We start from the raw sequence: 23481 nt of genomic DNA on the forward strand, positions 1-23481 counted from the left end.
TTAACTATTTCAGAAAGCAACAAAGCTCTTAATTAAATGGTTATCATATTTGCTATTCCAACGAGAATAGTATCATCCATGCTATTTTCCCCCTTCCATTTTAGTCATCACTTTGTTATTTACTATTCATTCATTCACTATTTATAATTTCTCTAAATGCAACGAGCTGTTAGTTCAGGGTTGTCACCCCTATATTCTATTGGTCATGGACTCAACTGAACAAATCCTAGAATTCACTGAAAACAGTAACAAAACTCACAATGCATTGAACTGTCTTACAGAAGCTATTTGCTGCATTTCCCCCCATCGATACAGCAGCTCATGAAAGTGTCTCTCCAGATTTAACATAATCTTCTCATTTGACATTGACATTGATCAACACCAAAGCACAAAGGGCCTGGACAAAGGGACTCCATACAAAGTGTTCCTGTTGCGCTCTATTAGCTAGTTAAAAAATGTAAAAATGCAGTTTACCCAGTATGGACTTCAAAGAGATTTACGCTAATCACATAGCACCAGGGAAGAAGTCAGATTCTGGCATGTTATTATTTGGGCTGTTTCCTCCAAAATAAACCCTGAGTAATAAGCCAAGAACAAACCCTGGATACCACTTGTAGTTTGTTTAGAACTGTTTTTCTCAAACTTAGGTCTCCAGCAGTTGCTGGACTACAACTCCCATCATCCCTAGCTAGCAGGACCAGTTTACAGGGATGATGGGAGTTTCGTCCAATGACAGCTAGGAACCTAAGTTTGAGAAACACTGGTTTTAAAGAGAAACAAACCATGAGCCTGGTTTCAGATTTCATGACAAACCAGACTCTTGATTGTTTCCTGGCAGTGTGGCAGCAGCAGGAGTGGGACAGGGGGCAGGGGCAGAACTAGAACTTTTCAGCACACTGCTCAATCACATTAAACCATAGTTTGTTTCAAAGTATGGTTTGCCGTGAAGTGTGAAGCAGGCTATAGAATACTCCAAGCACAAAATATAGCTGCACATAAAACACAAAGAACACAAAATACATAAATCTATAAAAACAACCTCCATGTTTCAAATTTAGACCATAATTTCATCATACGGAAAGGGGTGGTCCTTTGGGGAACCAGTCACAAAAGAATTCTCCTTTGCAGGGAGATAGATGTAGCCCAAAGATACTTATATGATTCCACTCCCGCCATCACTCCCCACTCGACCGGGCTCATAAAATCCCCACCGCTTTTTGTGTTAAACAAACAAACAAACAAACAAACAAACCTCTGTTGACTTCAATCAGGCTTTCACTTCTCTATTTGATACCAGTTGCCATGAGAGTACATATTATATCAGTATTTTCACAGGACACTTATTTAAGGGAAAGGAGGCCAAACAGCATCAACGTGTTTCACGTTTTCCAACTATCTTTGCCTGTGCACAATTGCAGTGGGCCTTTCCGGATGTGCGTTCCTAGCCCAAACTGTTGTGTGCGTTCTCCAGATGCCATCACCCTGAAAGTGCATCTGTTATAGAAGAACTCAGGCATCCTACTAGCCCAGCACTGTGGTCCTGTGGATATTGTTAGACTCCACTTCCCATCATGCCTTATCGTTGGCCTTATCATTGGCTATGGCTAACGGGAGCTGGAGACCAATTAATATCTAAAGGTAAAGGTAAAGGGACCCCTGACCATTAGGTCGTCGTGACCGACTCTGGGGTTGCAGCGCTCATCTCACTTTATTGGCCAAGGGAGCCGGCATACAGCTTCCGGGTCATGTGGCCAGCATGACTAAGCTGCTTCTGGTGAACCAGAGCAGTGCACGGAAACGCCGTTTACCTTCCTGCCGGAGCAATACCTATTTATCTACTTGCACTTTGACGTGCTTTCAAACTGCTAGGTTGGCAGGAGCAGGGACCGAGCAACGGGAGCTCACCCCTTCACGGGGATTCGAACCGCCGACCTTCTGATCGGCAAGTCCTAGGCTCTGGGGTTTAACCCACAGCGCCACCCACGTCCCATGAATTAATATCTACAGGAATTAATATCTACACACCCCATGAATCCACGTCCCATGAATCAATATCTACAGGGCCACAAATTCCTTCCTACTGTGCTGGTCTGTCAATTACTAAGGGGCTGCATTTCACCGGCATTTAGGTGTGTCTGTCTGCAATTGCTGGGGAGGACGGGGGATTTTGTCCTAGGTACTCTCATCCGCTCTGCTCACCAGGAAGGGGAGGAACCAGCTCATCTTCCCCGCACAGCTCCTGCCTCTCAAATTTTCTGCGTCTAAGTCTGTCTCTTTACAACCTGCTGCTCCCACAGCTTCCGCTCATTGTGAAGAAGCATTGATGAGTTCACTATGAAATGCCTCTCCTGTCCAGTACCCCAATTCAATCTGCATCTCTCCCCAACAGAAGAGGCGCTTCTGAGTCTCAAGAGAAATGGAGCATTCAACTACATCGCAGGGAGGGAAGAGATTTTAAAAAGACAGAAGCCTTATTAGTCAGGATTGGGGAAAAGATGGAAAGCAGCCAGTTCTGAAAGTGTCGAGGCTTGCATGTGTAAACAGGTCCGGGGAGAGTAGCATTCTGTAGCATTAAAAAAACACACCAAAATCTTCCCTCTCTGCAGGACTCTGTAAATACAAGCATGATATGACATAGCTTGGCATGATAACCTCCTCCTGAAGTCTATATTTGGTCCCCTACCGGCTGACATAGACTCCTGTTCTCCTTTTTAAAAAAGACATGCCAGCCACCTCCCCTTAACGGTAAGAGGTAAATCCTCAGCCTCAGCATTTAGCTCTCCTCTTCAGTCTCCATGGCAACCAAGCCCACTTGGCCACCGCAATTATTTGCAGCTGAGAGTCCTCACGCAAATGATTAGTACTGCGCAGGGTTTGATGAAAACAATTGCTTTTTTTTAAAAAAAAATAATTTATTAACCGGCCAATCAAATCAAATCACATCACATAAATTCCGAATTACAAAGCCGAATTTTAAATTTTGTTGAGGGAACCCATATTTCAAGATTCAAAGGGGGATTCTGATCACCTTCTTGCCACTGCGTTAATGTCCAAATCAATCCAAACAAAGTTCATAATTCTATCCAGTCTTATCTTGCTGTTTCCACATCACATCTTGTTCATATATTTTCTCTTTTTTCTTTATGATAGTCTCCTTAAGCCGATAAACACCAATAATAATCCTGTGTGAGTTTTTCCATTCTTCCAATCCTCAAATCGAGATGGTTTCCATATATCATCGCCTTCATAGATAACAGCACTCTTTCCATCATTAATTACAGAACTGTCGTTCTTAAGTCCCATTGAGGAGTTTCACCCACAATATAAAAACAGCTCTATTTCTCTATTTCTCTATTTCTCCTCTCAGACTTAAGTCCTCCGACAGAACTTCCCAATATGGCGACGGAATTTTTAACTGTGTCATTCCCAAAGCCCTTATACATTCCATGCTCTCCTTAAAACATGCTTTGGTTCAAAAGTTTATCTCCACACAGCTTTAAATCCATAGCTTAAGTCCTTAAAACGACATTTCTGACTTGTGAGGGGGGGGGTCTTGTTTAATCACATAAGGGAAAGAAAGGAAAGTTTTTTTTTCCCCTCCCCAATCAGTCCCTTTGCCATACTGAGTCTTGGCGTATCTTCTCATGATTTATACTTGTTCCTCCGACCCGTCCTGTTTTATCAGAGATCTCTTCTGTTAGCAGTCTTTACTCCCCCTTCTTTCTTGAAACATGTGCATTCGCTTCATCCAAATTGTTTCTTTTGAAGTTCTTGCAGCTAGTGGCGCGGATCAGAGACGGCGTCCAGGAGCGCCGAAATCCCACAGGAGGGCATTGTGCTTAGTGCCCCCATCCCCACAAATTCAGGGGTGGTATAGGGCACAGCAGGCAAGGGCAGTCCCCCACCACAATCCTGGGGGGGTAGGGAGGCTATTTACTCCCATCACAGCCTCCAATTTACCTCGTGTGGGTCGGAGAGATGTTATTGTTAGCCATCTTCTGATGCGCCCCTAGTGGTCCCTCGAAAACAATTGCTATGAAGAGGGTTCAGACAAGCAGCATACAAGCCTCACCTTCAGCTGCAGGCCCATAAATAACAGATCACTTCAACTGCCTGGTGTGCGGTCTCCCCTATTCCCTTCATTCTCCGCGAGAAGCTAACATGGCTACAGAATGTACTCTCAGCCAGGGGCAGAGGAAGGGGGTGCAGTGGAGGTGGTCCGCCCCGGGTGTCACCACTGAGGGGGGTGGCAAAATGCCGGGCGGCACTCGCTGCAAGGCCTGCAGTGCGCCTGAGCCACGCATCTCTCCTGGGAGTGATGTGGTGGCTTGGATGCCCACAGGCTCCACTCTGCCCCAAATGGTCTGCCCACTAAGTGAGAGGAGGCAGGCAGACTCCTTGGAGGCCCCACAGAGTGTCCTGTCCCAGCTGGCCCCGCCCCGCTCCCGTGAGCGGCTGGCCCTGCCGTGGGCACAGGGCATGCGCGCCATCCCAGGTGCCCGATCGGCTTGCTCCACCACTGCTCTCGGCCTGCCCTACACAAAATTAAGCTACAGTATCCTATTCATGAAGGGACGTGGGTGGCGCTGTGGGCTTGCTGATCAGAAAGTCGGCGGTTCGAATCCCTGCAACAGGGTGAGCTCCCGTTGCTCAGTCCCTGCTCCTGCCAGCCTAGCAGTTCGAAAGCATGTCAAAGTGTGAGTAGATAAATAGGTACCACTCTGGCGGGAAGGTAAACGGCGTTTCCGTGCGCTGCTCTGGTTCACCAGAAGCGGCTTAGTCATGCTGGCCACATGACTCGGAAGCTGTACGCCGGCTCCCTCGGCCAATAAAGCGAGATGAGCGCCGCAACCCCAGAATCGGTCACGGCTGGACCTAATGGTCAGGGGTCCCTTTACCTAATGGTCAGGGGTCCCTTTAAACTATTGCTGCCAGAGCTTCTCTTCCCTCTGCATTATTGCATGGCTGAATATCCCCCACGAATAACCCCACTCCAACGCAGAACCATAATATGGGAAGGTAGGCTAGGACCCCTTTTCCATGAGGTGCCCGTGATGTTTTTAAATCGAAATCCTTCCACGTAAAAACTAATTAAATCCCAGCTGCAGTCCGAAGGTCAAGTAAGATGGCAGAGATCCATAATCACATCCCATACCTCTTTATACAGTGGTACCTTAATTCGTTCTGGAGGTGCGTTCTTAACCTGAAACTGTTCTTAACCTGAGGTACCACTTTAGCTAATGGGCCTACCGCTGCTGCCACTGCCGCCACGCGATTTCTGTTCTCATCCTGAGGTAAAGTTCTTAACCCAAGGTACTACTTCCGGGTTAGCGGAGTCTGTAACCTGAAGTGTTTGTAATCCGACGTGTTTATAACCCAAGGTACCATTGTATTTTGGCTGTGGGAGGGATGCAGTTTAGTTCAGGACCAGGGCACTGGTGGAAGGGAGGGGTTTAACTTTTCCCCTACACCTGGTTTGCTTGCTGAAATTTGTCTCCCCTATCTGTTCCAAGCTGCTATTCGACCTCAAGGGAAATTCCCAGGCATGTGAATTTTCCCTAAGGCAGCAAACAGGAGCTGCAGTCGTAGCCTATTTCACCTGGAAAATGGCACAAGGAAGCAAATAGATAAGCCCTCTCTCCCTGCAACACTATAGTCCCAATCTGGACCCAGTTCCTCTCCCCTGCAACTCATATTTGCCCAAATCAAAAGCGATAGGGGTTCCACTCACAGATCTCCTTCGCCTTGTTTAATATCACCCTGAAATAAAAACAGCTAGGATATAGGTTGACTGCCTTAGTAAGAACTAGGTCAAACAAACCCTGAGCAAGACATTATATTTGTATTAAGTTGTTATTCCTATTCAGAAGAAGAAAACACCCAGTGGCAGAAATGGTTAGCACTCTCATACTTCTTGTTGGTACTCAAAACTGAGTGATCAGTGTGGATCAAACATTTTCTGGAACTTCATAATGATTGTATACTGCATCATGTTGTTGTTTAGTCGTTTAGTCATGCCCGACTCTTTGTGACCCCAGGGACCAGAGCAGGCCAGTCACTCCTGTCTTCCACTGCCTCCCGCAGTTTGGTCAAGCTCATGTTCATAGCTTCGAGAACACTGCCTAACCATCTCGTTCTCTGTCGTCCCCTTCTCCTTGTGCCCTCCATCTTTCCCAACATCAGGGTCTTTTCCAGGGAGTCTTCTGTTCTCAATACTGCATCATACCCCCTCCATATCTGCCCATTTTCACCCCCAGCTGTCAGATATTCAGTCCCAATCTTGACTTCGTTGGGTCTTATGTCCTTACAATGCAGATACAGAAAGCTTTGTCACCATTCAAAAATACAATCAGAGTGCTACTAAGGAAATCAAACTTACCTATTTTACCGTATTTTCACAGGGATCAGTTACTCGGTCTAAGCCATAGTCAAGTGTGTCCTGCATCCCTGGCTATTACAGTCAAAAAACAACAAAACATACAATTACATATTTGTGTTGTTTTAAAAAAAATATTGTTTATAATATCAAGTATGATTGCATCAATTATTTAGCTGCCAGTGGTAAGACAAATAAATTTTGGAATAATTTTTGACCTCCATATATATATATATATATATATATATATATATATATTCCAAAATTTTTATATATATCTTCTGTTTTACAATTTAGAATACTCATTTAAACATCCTTAAAATATGAGTGACTTCCCTTCTTCTCTTTCCATAGTTCATTTTGCATATCATAAATCCCTGCATATTTTACATAAACTAAACCATTCATTATTCCATTATTGCATCCATCAAAACTTATTTACACTGTTGAATTTATGTTAATGTTGCCAATGTTTTCAAGTGTACACAATTTCCCCCTGTAATCATTTTCCAATCTTCTCTAAACGTATGTTCTTCTTGTTCTCTTATTCTATATGTTAAGTCTGCAAGCTGTGCATATTCCGTCAGCTTAAGTTGCCATTAGTTGGGACCTCACACGTTTTCCATTTTGGGGCTAACAAAACATGGGCCACAGTAGTGGCATACAGAAATAACATTTTTTGACACCTGGGAATTTCCATCAAAACTATCCCCAACAAAAAGGTCTCCAATTTTTTTTACTTTCCTAATACTTCTCCAACTCCACCAGCTTGTCCACCAGAGAAGCCTAAATTACAAAAGACCTTTATTCTAGTTGTGTTTGCTGCAGAAATATTAATTAATATGCCACAGCTAGCGTTGTGTGTTCTCTACAATTCTGCCCGAGTAATCCCTGGGCTATTCCTAGGGTTAAGAGAAGCAGACAAAATTCAATATCCTGCAACTGCTAATTCAATACATAAAAATAAGCAGCTATGGGGAAACAGATGCAAATTTGTTCCATTTTGCAAATTTCCACAGAGCACAGAATTCTTGGTGGAAAACGCTGTTTCGTTTCCAGTGCAGAGCAACCTTTGCCAGCCTTTTGCCAGATGTTTTGGACTTCAACTCCCATCAGCCCTCATCAGCACAGTCATGCTAGCTGGCGCTAATGGGAGTTTTAGTCCTAAACATTCTGAGGGCACCAGAATGGTGAAGGCTGGCACAGACTATGCACAGCCGTGGCTGAGTTCAGCATTAGCACCCAGCCCCACTGGGCAGGTGTCAGAGCCCTGGCAGTCTGGCAGTGTCCACTGGCATTGACACACTTGCTATGGGCCCAGTATCCCAGGTGGCCGAGTCTTCAAGTCTTCTGATGGTCTTACAGGACCAGGCATCGGGCTTCCCATACCCCAACCCGTATAATGAGAGACCGAAGAGACTGGTGAGAAAACCCGGCACAGGAAGAAACCAGCTGAGGCCAGGGTGCTGGCTGCTTAAATGAGCGAGGGGCGGGTCCAAGGGGAGCATGAAGCTCCACCACTGGGTGCAGGCATAGGATCTGGTTCCTGATAGGCTTATGCCCCCTCCGCCCATGAGGAAGAGCCCAGCCAGGTTGAATTCCTCCATTGGGGCCCCAGTGAAGCCTCCTCCGTCCCGCAATCCCGCCGCACGCGAAAGGGTGAGCAGGCTTATCCTAGCAATGGCCACGGTAATGAACAATTGAGAAAAGCATCACTGGGCAAATTTTCCTTTGATCAGGTCTCTTAAAAGCACGCGAGTCTCGTCTTTCATCGCACCTGACAAACCGAACGATAACAGCACCTTCTGTATGTTTCTAAGTGTGTTTTCAGCAAAAAAAATAAAATAAAATTATTGGCATGGGAACTTGGGACGATGCAGAGAAAACCCTGCCCAGTGAGGGAAGGGGGTGTCTCGACATGGCAAACAGACTGGTACCACTGTCGCATCTGTTTGGAGCACAGCTTTGTTTTTGATCAGCTATCTGACGTCTGCTGAAGTTTGGCCATCAATAATTAAACTCCAGCCAGCGCTATCTTAAAAGGGCGAAAAGAGGGGAAACAGCTCAAGAAAGAGAAGGATCCAAATTCAGCTCTGGTGTGATCAAAGGGGATTCAGCAGGGAAGATGAACTAGGACCAAAGGGGCTGCTGTGGCACAGGGGCCTTTTCTACAGATGGTATTTCCCCGCCCCCCTGCAAGCTAAGCTCCAATTACGGCCTGACATTTGCCGGAGGCTTATACCTTCTCTGTCTGTTAACCGCTGGGCTCTCAGTTGGCCGCTTACACCGTGTGCACAATTAAAAGTGGATCTTTGATTATGACTTGGGATTAGGGAATGTAGCTCTTTGGCATGTGTCAGAGCCATGCGGCATGCTGTGATCAGTGCGGCACTGCTCAGGAAAACACCCCACCGGCATCTGCCAGAAGTGCCTCCAAAATAACAGAAACTCGGTGCTGCGCTCCACAGCTTGGAGTCTTTCCCCAGCATGGAAGATTCGCCCAAAAGCGCTCGTGGGCGTGGAAAGATCAACGCGGATAGATCAGGCCATGAGAGGAGGCAGTGGTGCTGTGCGTTTGTGTACAGTGGTACCTCGGGTTAAGTACTTAATTCGTTCCGGAGGACCGTACTTAACTTGAAACTGTTCTTAACCTGAAGCACCACTTTAGCTAATGGGGCCTCCTGCTGCCACCGCGCCGCCGGAGCACGATTTCTGTTCCCATTCTGAAGCAAAGTTCTCAACCTGAAGCACTATTTCTGGGTTAGCGAAGTCTGTAACCTGAAGTGTATGTAACCTGAGGTACCACTGTATCAGGTTTGCCTCCATTCTTCCTGCTGCGTTTGGCGGGTGGGAGTGCGATCGCAACCCCTTTGCAATTACTGAGGTCAAGCTGCAGGAGCTGACTTCAAGGAACAAAATGCACCCGACACAGATGTATGCAGCATGCACAGTTCTCAGAAGACAGGGGCTTAAACCCCAGCTGCTTCCGGTGCAAGCTTGTGCCTCACTTCCCCCACCTGCAGGAAGCAGGATATCTGGGCGTCCTTATCTCTCTGCCAGAAGAGCCATTCCTCCCTTCTCCCTTGCAGTGATTCCAAACTACCTATTGCAAGAGTTAAAACTGTGAGATGAGATTCTGTAGAAAAAAGATAATGCCAAAGTGGACAAACCAGTCTCTTGTCAAGTCTGTCTCCTTGCATGTCTAAAGAGTTGCCAAAGAAGCTGGTTGCCAAAGAAGCTACTAACTACAGAGGCTTCTGTAAGGTGAGCTAAAATTGGGCCCCAGCAGGAGGAAAGTGTTGAAGAATAGTCAGTCTCATCTTGAACTTGACGCGACACCTCTACTGAATCCAAAGCCACGGTTTTGGGGACGGAACCACCAAAAACTTAATAACGGCTCAAGATTTGTACAGTGGTACCTCTGGATACGAACGGGATCTGTTCCGGATCCCCGTTCGCATCCTGAAGCGAATGTAATCTGCATCTGCGCATGCGCGGGTTGCAATTCATCTCTTCCACGCATGCGCGTGACATCATTTTAACCGTCTGCGCATGCGCGAGCTGCGAAACCCAGAAGTAACGCATTCTGTTACTTCCGGGTCGACACGGAGCGCAACCCGAAAGCGCTCAGCTTGAAGCATATTTAACCCAAGGTATGACTGTAGGTGGGTTGCAACAGTTAAAACACAATATTAAAACTGTTCCAAACAACTCACAATTACTGAAATAAGGTGTGTCATAAAATATAAGGGTGTTCATGCTGTGAACCTCTTTCATATGCTCCGTTTCCATGTACGTTGAAATAAAACCATACAGCAGAAAGAAACCACAGCTTCCCATGACCTTCATTCTAAGGAAACGTTAAGCCAAAGCCCCCTAGACCTCTTAGTACTCACCGATTCGGGTGTGCAAAACTATAGCGCAGGGAGTTGGACCACATAACCCTTGGGGTCCCTTCAAACTCTACAATAATATGATCCTATTATTATTACTCTAATAAGAATCACAGAACCACATTGTTTACTAGATATGTCTATTCTTCACTTACAGCTGTTCGGTGCACTAGCCAATAGGCTTTCTCCTGACAGTCCAGAGCATATCGATCTTCCTTCTTTCGTTCTTTTCCTGTCCTGCAAATTCAGGAGGGAAGTGTCATTTCAACAAATCAAAGCGGAATAGGCCCACTTCCCTGTCACAGGACTACCTGCACATCCCTGGCAAGTAGCATAACATGGACCAGGAATTTGGTGTATAACGAAATTATTTCTTAACTCTCATGCTCCAGAATGGTCCACTGCCTACGATTTTACTGCGAGTATTTTCCTTTTTGGATACAGGCACTCTTCCTCTCATCCTTCCTCTCCTGTCCACATGACTATACCCTTTAGCGACTGAACCAAAAGTCAGAGTAGAATTCCCCCCCCCCCTAAAATCACCATCAGTGTTGTTTATACAGACACTACTTTTCCATGGTGAACCACGAACAAAGTGGGCTACTTAAATAGAATAAAATAACTATCCACAGAATGATAGGAGGGAACAGAAAGTTCCCTGGCCCAAGGGCTCCACACATCTACCAGACTGTTCAAATCACAACAAGCATTTTAGAATTCTTGGTGAGGCACCTGAGGACTGGAGTTGGGGAAAAGGAAGACCTAGGTCACTATTGATGTCAATACAAGGAAAGGTGCTAGAACAGATAGTTAAACAGTCTGTAGGTGAGCACTTAGAAAAGGATGCTTTGTTTACTAGGATGCAGCAGGGGTTTCTCAAAAAGAAGTCATGCCAGACGAATTTCTTTCTCTCTCTCTCTGATAGACTTGGTGGGTCAGGGGAATGCTGTGGACACAGTGTATCTTGATTTCAGTAAGGCTTTTGGCAAAGTCTCCATGATATTCTTGTGGAGAAGCTGGTAAAATGTGGACTGGATGAGGTGACTGTTAGGTGGATTTGTAGCTGGATAATCAACCAGCCCCAAAGAATGCTCACTAATGGTTATTCATCATCCTGGAAATAAGTGACAAGTGGGGTGTCAGAACATTCTGTTCTTGGCCCATTACTGTTCAACATTTTTATATATTGGGTGAAGGAATTAAGGGGATGGCTCATCAAATTTGCAAATGACACCAAACTGGGGAGGAGGAGTTAATACCACAGATGCTGTGCAAGCAGACAATGGACGAACTGCAGTGAAGAGCCTGCAGACCTTGTTGGTAAAGGGAAAGTTACAATGGTTACTACCGAATTTGATGTGAGGACAAGACACATTCCCTAAGTGTGAGCACAATCATCCTTTCAAGTTATCTCACAGGAAAGGCCATTTAACCAGCAACCACAGAGGTCACAGCAACTCTGCTTTTGTAGACTCACTTAAGACATTTTGTTAAGGTTCCCTGGCTTAGTACATGGTCAAAGATATCGATGGACATCACCAAGCATTGACAGCTTGAGCCAGATCCAACCACCCTAATTCCACTAGCTGAAACCAGCACAATGAGCCTGCCAGTGCAAAAGAGCAGCTACTGCCAACAGCTCTAACAAAAATAAAAACCTGCTACTGAGAATCAGTAGAAGAGTTCTCTGAAAATGGATTTCCAAGTCAGGCACCCTCATTATCAGAGAAAAATGAAACTGCATTGACAGAAAGCAGTATTTACCCCTTTCAAGCAGGCAGCACAAACTGCCACCAGTGTGGTTATTTGTAAGCAGAACTGCAAGCTCATTTGCTAACAGGCAGGTGCAAAAGCAAAGGCAGAGTTTCACAGATGTAGCAGGAGTCCGTGTCAATTTTTGAAAGCTGTTTTAGAGAGAATGGGAATGTGTTATAATTCCTCGGCTACTGAGAACTTGAAAATTGCTTACTGCTCACTGCATCACTCAAAACAAAGGTGAAAAGAGGGGGGGAAACAGTGTTAAGCATCTCACCTATACTGTTCCTGGGCCTGCATAACAACGAAGTCCCATTTGTGGTTGATTTTTTTGTGCAGCGTGTTATAATTTTCCTGGAAAAACAGCAGCAGTGAGACAGCAAGGAAAGACACAGACTTCTGTTTCGCTCGCAGCACGAAGGATGTGATAAAGTGCTACAGCACACGGCCACACGTACGAAACACGGAACAAGTAAGATTGATGAGATTTCTCAGTAAGATTTATTAGCTTAGCCCACTGCTGTTGTAGCAATTTTGTGTATATTTAAGCTGACAAATTTGTTTAACAGATGTAGTTTAATAGGTGAGGGGGAAAACCAAAATCTGAAAGTAGAGAAGTAGAGTAGGGGCGGAAACACTACAGTTGTGAATCTATGATGCTGGAACTACATACTATCCAAAAGCTCAGGGCTGCTGCTAATCTTGGTAGTCCATGGCTGAATTACAGGAACACATGAAGTTGCCTTCTGCTAAGTCAGATCATCAGCCTAGGTAGCCCAGTATTTTCTGCAGTTAACCTGCAGTGGCGCCCTGCCAGACCGATGTCAGAGACTGTGATCTTCTGCATGCAGAGCACATGTTCCACTACTGAGCTTTAATGCTCCACCGCCATGGATGTGCTTTACCAGAGGCGCAGGTTGCCCCCAAGATTGGGGGAGCCAACACATGTCGTCACATACAACGCTGTGCAGTCTGGTGCAACCTTCCACTAGTCAGCATGGATTCCTGCAGCACCTGGAGACACTGCACAGGCCAATGTGACCTCACACCAGGCTGCGCCGATCCCTGTGGCATCTCTCGACATCATGCATACTGGTGCAGCCTTCTATGACGTCCCACTGGGGCCCCTCAACCTTTGGTTAACCAAAAAGCTTGCACAAAAGATACTTAGCCAAAAGCTTGCACAATATGCCATAATACTTTCTTACCTTTTCATATTCTTCTAAAACTCCTTTCCTTTTGATATTTTTCTTGGCTAGGTAGATGGCTGGGGATGAAAAACAACAACATACACATGTAATTAATGAGAAGGCCCAGTGAAAGAAAAGTAAAATTACATCTTTTCCAAATAAAGATTTTGTCCCGGGTGAATCCACATGGCGCAAGATCCACATAAGCTTGTGTCTCCAGCCAATGCTGTTTTTCACAATAGGTGATTCCCACAGGAGTAGTGAAAGGAATCTGCATTATAGTGACAACTCTGGTGCAGCGGGAAGCTTAGGGCAAATGTAGGAGGGGGGGGATATTCTAAGTGGTGTTAGTAAGCTTCACCGTGATTGTAACTTTTTTCTTAATGTGTATAGGACTAATGTGTATAGGACTAAGATCAGAACAGCTGTATGTTGTTCTGAATGGCTTTGAATTCAAGAAACAAATGACCACACTTCCTACAGAAGCCCATTCAGCAGAGAGTGCTCCTATTTTCCTGGCATGCACATCTAGAATTTTCTGTAAGCAGCCATCTTTCCCACGCTTTGTTTTATCCGGAAGTCTTATTGAAGCTCTTTGAACTAAATATCTAGCTATGGAAATTATTTCTCCTAACTAGGCAGTGTGTCCATAAAAGCTGGCAATTTAAGCAGCGTATAATTAACACAGGTAGAGGGTAATGAATGCAGCACAATTGCAGGTTTGGCTAATACCAACATGATTGGAAAAGGAACGGCAGTTTCATTTCAACATAAAATTGGTGTCGTGCATGAGAAAATGTTCTGAGGGTGTGTGTGTCGGTTTGTTCAATTTGTGTGGTGTTTTTATTGCTCCGTTCTTATTTTCCCGCTGTGAATTCTAACCTTGTGCTCTGGTTAAAGCCAGTTTGCTAATTTCTGGTGTCTCAGCTACATATTCATGCGGCAGTGAGGTGCAGAGGAAGGCAAGTTAAGGAGCCAAATTAACACATTTCTAATAACACATTCCACAAACCAAATTAAGCCGAAGAAGTTTAGTCCAATCCTGTAGCACGTTTATGCAAAAGTAAGGGCCGCATCCAATCAAGCTATATGCAAAATGGACCAACTGAAAAGAACAGACCTCCATTAGAAATGCCCATACATTTCAATGGGTCTACTCTGAGTAAACTAATAGCTAAAGCAGGGGTCAGCAACCTTTTTCAGCCGTGGGCGGGTCCACCATCCCTCAGACCATGTGGGGGGCCGGACTATATTTTGAAAAAAGAAGAACGAATTCCTGTGCCCCACAAATAACCCAGAGATGCATTTTAAATAAAAGGACACATCCTACTCATGTAAAAGCACACTGATTCCTAGACCGTCTGTGGGCCGGATTGAGAAGGTGATTGGGCCACATCCGGCCCCCGGGCCTTAGGTTGCCTACCCCTGAGCTAAACCAAAGTTCAGTTGACTTAGTCCCACGTAAGGGTGTATCAGACTATGGAATATTTCTTTAATAAAACATAATCTTATTCTTTATTTAAGGCTGAAAGAGGGGAACAAAATTCACATACATTCTCTAAAAAGTATAAGAAACAGATGGCCCAATTTGCATATGCAATCAATGCATCTTGGCTTTCTGTGTGTGGATTGCCTTAACATGTCATTTCAATCCTTCTTTTCGGTGGTTTCAGCACTGCCAGAATTGTGCGAGGTACTGCTTCACATTGCAACTTGCCACATGGAACAGCGTCTATGAGGCTATAGTTTCAGGAACCTGCTACCACACCATTGACCAGGTCTAAGGCAATTAAAGATGTTCAGAATTATCAAGGAACACAGCTTTTACCTGTACTGTTACACTCCAGACTACAAGTGGAAGGTTGTAAATTCAAATGCTCTGCTATGTTAAAAACTCCCTACCTGCGGATAGCTAGCATGTCAGGAAAAAGGGATTCTGACCAGCTTTCTCCTTCGTGCCAGTTTTCAATATGAATGGATTGCCTTCATATGAAGAGGTGCTTAAACATGTGAACATCCCATGCATACCTTGAAGTACTACAGTCCTAGGAAGGGTCCAACGCATTATATACAGTGGTACCTCGGATTACAGACGCTTCAGGTTACAGATGCTTCAGGTTACAGATGCCGCTAACCCAGAAATAGTACCTCGGGTTAAGAACTTTGCTTCTGGATGAGAACAGAAATTGTGCGGCAGCGGCAGGAGGCCCCATTAGCTAAAGTGGTCCCTCAGGTTAAGAACAGTTTCAGGTTAAGAACGGACCTCCAGAACGAATTAAGTTCTTAACCCGAGGTACCACAGTATCTGCATGTTTTGTAAATCTTTTTTTTTTAATGATAGTTGAAATGAGAGTGTAAGCGGGTACCCTCCTCTTCAAAGTGAAGTACCTCGGTTTTCGAACGTAATCCGTTCCGGAAGACCGTTCGAGTTCTGAAACGTTCGAAAACCAAGGACTCAACAGCCGACAGCTAGGCCTCAGGATCTTGCACTCAGCGGAAACCGCGTGGCATGTTCGACTTCTGAGGCGTGTTCAAAAACCAAAGCATTTATTTCCGGGTTTACGACGTACGTAAACCAAATATTCGTCAACAGAGATGTTAGGAAACCAAGGTACCACTGGACCTTTCCCAGAACTGATTAGTTTCTACAAACATCATCTTTGGAGTTCATACAAACACTTACTCCATCTTTTCCTCCAATTGCACATGATTTACACAGAGCTGTCAACTTTTCCCTTTTCTTGCGAGGAATCCTATTCAGAATAAGGGAATTTCCCTTTTAAAAAAGGGGAAAGTTGACAGCTATGGATCTACACCTTTAAGATTTCACTAAAAGGGCAGAGAATACCTTCCCGATCTTATGGCTTACCATAGTCTGTATCATCTGCTGCCCACTGCTGGGTGGGCCAAAAATACGGTGTCTGTAAGAAAGAACACAAAAACTAAGACCCAGGTTATCAATTGATTCTTTAACTAAATTCCTCTAAATCATTCTACCAGCTGGCATGTGAATGGCAGCCCTGCATATTTTTCATGTTTTTGTAAATGTATGTTCTGAGCTATTTTATATCCATTCTAAATGAGGCCTGGAAAACAAAAGAATCAAATAAAATAAAAAAGGCAGGGAGAGGTAAGCCCTCAATCTTTGGGGGTGGGGGCTATTGTTTTGTTTCTGTTCTTGCTTTTTATATGTATTTTGTGTTTTTATCATGTGTTTTTATGCTCTGAGCCACCCTGATATCTGCAAATGAAGGGTGGTTATACAAATATTAACAACAACACTAAAAATAGTAACTTTCAGTGGATGTTGAAGCTACAGCTCTCTCCCTATGTGAGGTTTTTAAATGATTGTTCATGGCCCCTTCCCACTTTCTGGTCCAAATAGGTAAGGTCCACCCAACTAGGGATGTAAGAAGGCATTGGTTTCCGTTCCGACCCATATTTGTCATGTGCAGTGCTGCTTCCATTCCACTGCATTTCAGCCTTTCGTAAAACCACATTATTCGGTCACACTGTCTGCTATAGTGAAATTCTGCACAATTAATCACGTAATTATCATGTTATTCCACACCATTCCTTTCAATGCAAAGGAAACACAATGCAACTGGAGAGAGTTATCCATAGGAGACTATCAGCTGCAGACTGAAAATAACAACAACAGTGAATGCAAATCAAATTCGCCGAATTGACGTCTGTCCAGGAAATGAGATGGGTAAATGAACATCAACGATTTCCATTCCTCCTTCCACCAGAATTTCCCAACATCTCTACACCCTTCCTGTGTATGTATGTGAGAGAGACGGGGGGGGGGGGAGAATGGGAGGGTGCTGTGTCACTACATTGCCATTGCTTCCTCTTCGCCTGGATTGTTGCCAACTTCCCAGGCCACAGGTCTCTGACAGATTCTGTCAGGGGGTTAAAAATGAGAGTTTTTGTGTACTGTTGCTGACAAATTCAGTGAGGAGAAGTACATATGGGGTGGAGTGGGGGAACAATAAAGAGAAGCAGAGAAAAATGGGAACTGGAGGAAGGAAAAGGGAGCAACCGAGGACCCAGTAAGATGGGGAAAGAGGAAGTAACCAAGATAGGGGTAGAGACCGAGCATCAGACCATACGGGTGCGGGTCCCAAATGTACACTTGTCCTGGGCCTAGGAGGCCAAAGCCAGCCAGGGGGTCCTGCAAGGACCCAGGTGCTTTTTTGTTTGTGTTTATAACTTTATTCTAAAACGACTCCTGTTCAGGGCCTCAGACAAGCTCTGCTTGGGCCTGGTGAGCACTATGGTGTGAAGGGAGAGAAGGAAAAAGAGGGGGAAAGGGATGGACAAACAGACATGTTGGATGAGTGGCAGAAATGAGAGGCTTGTGGCAATGCAAGAATGCTATGGGAAAATATTTATTTAGGAGACCACTGTAAACAAATGAAAACACTGGAGGATTCTAATAACACTTGTAATGTAACAAAGACTATGGACAATATGGAGAGATATAAAATATGGATGATGAAATATTATGCAGTTGAAAATGTTGACAATAGGACCCAGGGAGGGGATGGTGGCGAGTCTGGAGATTCAGAGAAATCTCTAAACATGAACATATATTTGGTATTGTTATAACTTTGCACTTGTAAAATCAAATAAAAAATATTTCAAAGCAAAAACAAGAGTGCTATGGGATGCCAACTTTTGGTGGTAAAATGTGAAAGAAGTAAGGATGGGTACAGAGGCAGAAGGCTGCATGGTTAAAAGAGAAGGTGAGTGAGGCCTGCAGTGGTGCAGAAAGGGAGACCTAGAGGGAGAAAGGGAGATCAGTAATAAATTCATTTAAAGGGGGACACTGAAGCAAATTGCAATAAAAATGATGTCCTGTGGCTAACTTAGTGCTGGGGCCTTGCTGAGTTAACAAAAACTGCCCTCAGAGTGCAGCACAGCCAGGAAAGGGACCCAACAAAGAAGAGAACAATTTTCCTTGTGTGTATTTTTAGGTTGCTGAGGAACCCATCATACCTACTCTTTGTAAAGTGACATGTACACAGATCACAGTATAGTTTAAAAATAATGAACAGTAAAATTACAGCTGTAGCCCTTCCTCTACGGCATCCCTACGCAGTTATTTGAGCTGCGCACCTGCTAACATTAAAACAATCTAGTTAAAACATTTTAAAAAGCTAAATGTAGCACAATGAAGCCACTGAAAAAGTCTTCCAAATAAGGATATCTTTCAACGTTTCCTAAAGGCTGACAAAGAAGGACCGAGGTGAAAGATAAGGCAAAGTCACAGATTGAAAGGACTGTGAGAAGCTTCTCAGAGTTAAGAGCGAACTCATGCAGGAATGAATTGCCAAAGGCTTTAAAGAAGTCTTAACGTCTGTGGCCCACTTCACCTATCCTATTAAACCATCGTTAAAATAAAAGCATCGCTTAACATGAACAAGGAGCATGCAGATGGATGTTGCTTGAAAGGTCCCTGTTTGTGACCCCCATCCCAGGTGCTACAACCCGAGGGAAGAATCAAGTAATACTCTGGCTTTTCATTACATCTAAATCCAGGCTTGTGGTTTCTCTTCAAATGAACCACAATCTGAAGCCAAGGTTTGTTCCTGGCTTACCACTCATGGTTTGGTGAAAACGAGTCCCGGTTCAGTAAAGATGCCAAACAAGACTATGACTCACAGGAGCCAACTCCTATGGGCTGAGGTCCCTTTGCCCTCCCCCCAATAAAATATTGGGGGAGGGCAGGCACCCCTCAAAGTTGATGGGCATTCCATTCAAATGGTGTGGGCGTTTTGTAATTGATTATGTGGGGTGGGGCTTACCTGCCCCCCCATTTTATTCCTGTTGGCACCCTTGCTTTGGCTTATTTCCTCCCTAGAGTGGCACCAGTTGGAGCTGGGTAAAAGCTAAAGGAACCCCTGACCATTAGGTCCAGTCGTGACCGACTCTGGGTTGCGGCGCTCATTTCACTTTATTGGCCGAGGGAGCCGGCGTACAGCTTCCGGGTCATGTGGCCAGCATGACTAAGCCGCTTCTGGTGAACCAGAGCAGCGCACGGAAATGCCATTTACCTTCCTGCTGGAGTGGTACCTATTTATCTGCTTACACTGGCGTGCTTTCGAACTGCTGGGTTGGAAGGAGCAGGGAGCTCACCCCATCACAGACATTCAAATCGCCGACCTTCTGATCAGCAAGTCCTAGGCTCTGTGGTTTAACCCACAGCGCCACCCACGTCCCTTCAGGTAACAACAAAGCGCCCACAATTTCAGCAACAAGAATTAGCATGCTGCTCTTTCACATTTAACCATTGTTAATTTTATCCTTGATTTCATGGAAGGGTGGTGAACCTCAGGCCCAGAGGCCAAGTGGGCCTTCCAGGCCACATGCAACAGTCTCTCTCTCCCCCAGGCCATGCCCCTTCTTCCTAGGCCACACCCCTCCCTTGGGCTCAAGTGTTTTGAACTGGGATAAGGCCTTGCTAGGATGGAGAGTCCATTTTTTGCATGGCTGGAGCACTGCTGACTGTAGAAATGTAAAGAGTTCCCTCTGCAGCTCGAGTCCTGGTTCCTCTGTGTTGCAGTCCCAGTGCAGTTCTCTATGAAGCAGTGTCAACCTTGAGTTGAAAAAGGTTTTACCTGATATGCGAATGAAGTTTATGTGAAAAGTCTAAAAGACCTTAGCAGGCTTCCATTTCTCCTGCGTGTGGCTCACTGCTCTGCTCACCTGAAACCTGTAGAGGCTGCTGTCTGGTCTGAGATTCAGATTCTTCGAATCCTGAAGAGGATAGATGTATCCGTACCTGATAATCATACTTCCCAAACTGAGTGCCTCTAAAAAAGAAAGATATCAGCTGCCTTCACTGGCGCACACAGAGCACGGCCAAACATGCAGAAGCAACCAGCTATTAAAAAGACAAGAATTCAAATACAGTGGTACCTTGGTTCTCAAACTTAGTCTGTTCCAAAACCAAAGCGTTAGAAACCAAGGTGCCCTTTCCCGTAGAAAGTAATGCAAAACGGATTAATCCGTTCCAGACGTTTAAAAGCAACCCCTAAAGCAGCAATTTAACATGAATTTTGCTATCTAAAGAGCCCATTTATCCATAAAATGAAAGCAATAATCAATGTACTGTACTATTCAATAAATAAGACAGTATTGTAGATGATAAAAATTAAAATTATTATTTTTTTTCTTCCCTGCACTGATGATAGTCATTGTTTGGATGGGGGGCTTTTATCCATTTCCGCAGTCACACAATCAATCAATCAATCAATCAATCAGTAGCTGAACTGGGTTCCACACAGTCGCAAAAACGAATTAACCGAAAAAGAATCAAAAACGAAAATGCAAAATAAATAGCAAAAACAAAAGCGCCAAACTTAATCTGTTCTGGAAATCAGTATGACTTCCAAAATGTTTGAAAACCAAGGCGCAGCTTCTGATTGGTGCAGGTGCCCTGGAAACAATAGCCAATCAGACATTCGCCTTCCAAAAAACATTCAAAAACCGGAACATTTACTTCCAGGTTTTCGGTGTTTGAGAACCAAGGTACCACCGTACTGGGGGGGCGGGGGGAGAGAAGAGGGAAAGGGTGGGGAGGAAGCTGGACTAAACGCCACCCGTGTTTCCCGCCAAAACTCACCTTCGTCGGTAATCTGCAGTCGCTGCATAAGCCACTGTAGCATATCAGAACCTGGGAAGCAAGAGCAGACAGTGTAAATCATCAGAATAACAAAACTTCACATTCTGACCTCCGCGACCTGCTTACAAGAACCGCCTCTCATCTAGAAAGCCCCCCCCCCCCCCGCCCCTGAGGAAAAGGCAGATCCAGACCTGCAACTCCCATCCTCAGCCACTACAAGAGACTTGTCAGACTGGAAATGGGTAACAGCTTGGCTTTTTTCCAGATAGGTTTCAAACGTGGGTTGAAAAAGTGACGGTCACTTGTACGCTCGTCCCACTTTCATTTCTCTTTGTATTTGATATCTTATTGATTTGTCTCAGAAGGGCAAACATTTGTCCATAGCAAGGCGGTGTCATAGCAAAGCATAAAAAGAGGGTGGGCGGGTGGGAAATCCGGCGAAGGGCGCGAGAGGGCTGTCCCACAGCCGCACCGTGGTTTAAGTTTTGCCAGCGCAGTGCTGATTGGACAGCGGCCGGATAGCGTTGGCCTCCGCCCCTAGCCAGATCACTGCGGGCCCGATGCCCACCCGCAACGCCGCCCACTGGAAAGCGGACAACCTTGACACACAAGGGACAGTAAGGAAGGAAAGAAAAATCAAAATCAAAGCTTGGCCACCAATTTCCTACACCAGATGTTCCTATGATGACCAGCTGGAACAGTTCTGTGAAGGAGGTACTTGATGGAACATTGCATTCAGCAAAGCTGATGAAATGACACGTGATTCCTATTTCCCCCATTAATGCAGCTAGAATGGCTACCCCCAAATGACAGCTGAGGGGAGAGGAGGCCTGATGCAGCTGCCCTGCCACAGCAGAGTTGATGGAGTGAGCTATGGTTCACAACTCTCCCGGTGAGTCTGTCTCCTAGCTAGTCTCTCGCCTGGCTTCAACTTGCTACTCCAACAGGGACCAGGAGAATCTGGGAAACCATGCGCACAGTGTTCGAAACTCCCATTGTTCCAGGCGCATTTTGTGACAGGGGATTTCATTAATGGCAGCAGTTTCTGGGCACACTACTGCGCCTAAGATTTCAGATTAAAACTGCCACTGCTGGAAGTAGAGGGCCTTTTTCTGCCTCCCCACTTCCAGCCACTCTCTGAAGAATGGAGAAGGGACCCTCATAAGAATATTAGAGGGGTGGGCAAGGGAAGTGTTATATACTGAGTTGAATAGGATCCAAAATGCATCAGATTGGTCCTAGAACAATAGGATTCAGGATGCAGCAGTCTGATTGGTCCCAGAACAATAGGATCCAGAATGCAGCAGTCTGATTGGTCCACAGGAGCCACCCAATCCAGCTCCAGATGGAAGTGAATCTGCAACCTGATTGGCCTACAGGTGAATCCTGGAATTAGCCAATCACGTGGGGCCCATTGTGTAAATAATGTATATAAAGCAGACATTCTGGGGGAACTTGCATTCCTCCTCACCACTATGAGCTGAATAAAGAGCATGAAATCCACTCTCGACTCCAAGTATATTTCAGGAAGCATGGCTTTTTTTTGCACTCTTTAGATGAGGACTAGACCACGTGAAAAATGAACACAAGACTTTAGCTGCACTTCATTCAATTTCAGTTTTGTATTATTGTTATAAAAAAGTGTGCCTAAACACTCCATTGCGGCACCCATAACCAAGGTTTAAGGTTCCATTTAGCTCCTAGCTTTCATATTTCAGTTTCTAACACAGTTTCTGAGTCACAGGTTGGTTGGTCATACTTTTTTTAATGAAGCTCTGTTTTTAAAAAAGCAGGATGAATATTTGCGTTTACATCCCTTTCCTTGATGAGCATTCAAAATCCTTTATGTCATTTTTAACTGACTTGAAAATGTGGAGAACTAAAATTAAGGTGTGGGGGGGGAATGGAAACACAGAGAATCTGAAGTTGAAAGTTAGCTATCTGGGAACAAAGCAGTTTCAGGGCAGTAAACTATTCTGGTTCATTTGGTTACAGACATCAGAGGTGACATGGAAATCTTAGCAATACAGCAACCAAGGCAAGAGGGGTGGGATGACAGGAGATGCTCTGTTCTTGTGATGTTGCACTTCCTGTTCAAATTCTAAAAGCCGTAAGATGGAATAACTGCCTTCTCATCCTCTCACCAACTCCTTCATAGCAAATGGGCTGACAGGAAGTTTTAGACCAAAACATCTGGAGGGCACCAGGTTGGGGGAAATTGGTCTTTTTTAAAAAAAAAAAAACACTTCGGGAGTTAATATTATGACTCTAATCTAAATCCCTCTGCTTTCTAAAAGCTCATATTCCTGCCAGTTCTCAATGCATATGTTTTACTGCATACTTTCGTGAAAGAGGGAGAGTATTCAGGATTGCCACTGAAAGGCTAAATCATAATCCAACATCAGGGGAAACGGAATTGTGTTCTCTCGACAAGGTGACTCATTGGGAACCTTATTATTTCCTGTGCGAAAGAGAAAGGGCAAGCTAGCCAGGAACTGTGCAATTCAATTAGTGGTTTGTAAATTAAAATGGAACACAAAGAGAGATGTCAGGTTTCAGAGGCCAGAGCTTGTAACTTGGGGAGCAAAATAAAAGGAGGCATGGAACCAATACAAAAGGAGACATTACCATCTT

At 44.9% G+C, this 23481-nt stretch overlaps 1 protein-coding gene across 4 annotated transcripts in view; it reads right to left on the minus strand.

Moving 5' to 3' along the window:
• The window catches only part of RGS9 (regulator of G protein signaling 9), a 73974-nt gene that overhangs the window by 38723 nt on the left and 11770 nt on the right, over nt 1-23481 (minus strand). For 3 of the 4 annotated variants that reach the window (XR_014561331.1, XM_083727533.1, XM_083727534.1), the window contains exons 3-9: nt 20848-20898; nt 19929-20035; nt 16084-16135; nt 13233-13291; nt 12302-12378; nt 10425-10506; nt 6389-6451 (exon numbers count right to left, since the gene is read on the minus strand). Coding sequence is in view for 2 of the 4 variants with exons in the window: in XM_083727533.1 (XP_083583659.1) it covers nt 6389-6451; nt 10425-10506; nt 12302-12378; nt 13233-13291; nt 16084-16135; nt 19929-20035; nt 20848-20898 (491 nt within the window). In the remaining 2 variants the exon portion in view is untranslated. Of the gene's footprint in view, nt 1-6379; nt 6452-10424; nt 10507-12301; nt 12379-13232; nt 13292-16083; nt 16136-19928; nt 20036-20847; nt 20899-23481 lie in introns of those variants that run through there. The other variant, XM_083727535.1, reaches the window with a different exon arrangement.

This window comes from Podarcis gaigeae, assembly GCF_964106915.1.
Source record: "Podarcis gaigeae genome assembly, chromosome: 2".
NCBI classification, from domain to species: Eukaryota; Metazoa; Chordata; class Lepidosauria; order Squamata; family Lacertidae; genus Podarcis; species Podarcis gaigeae.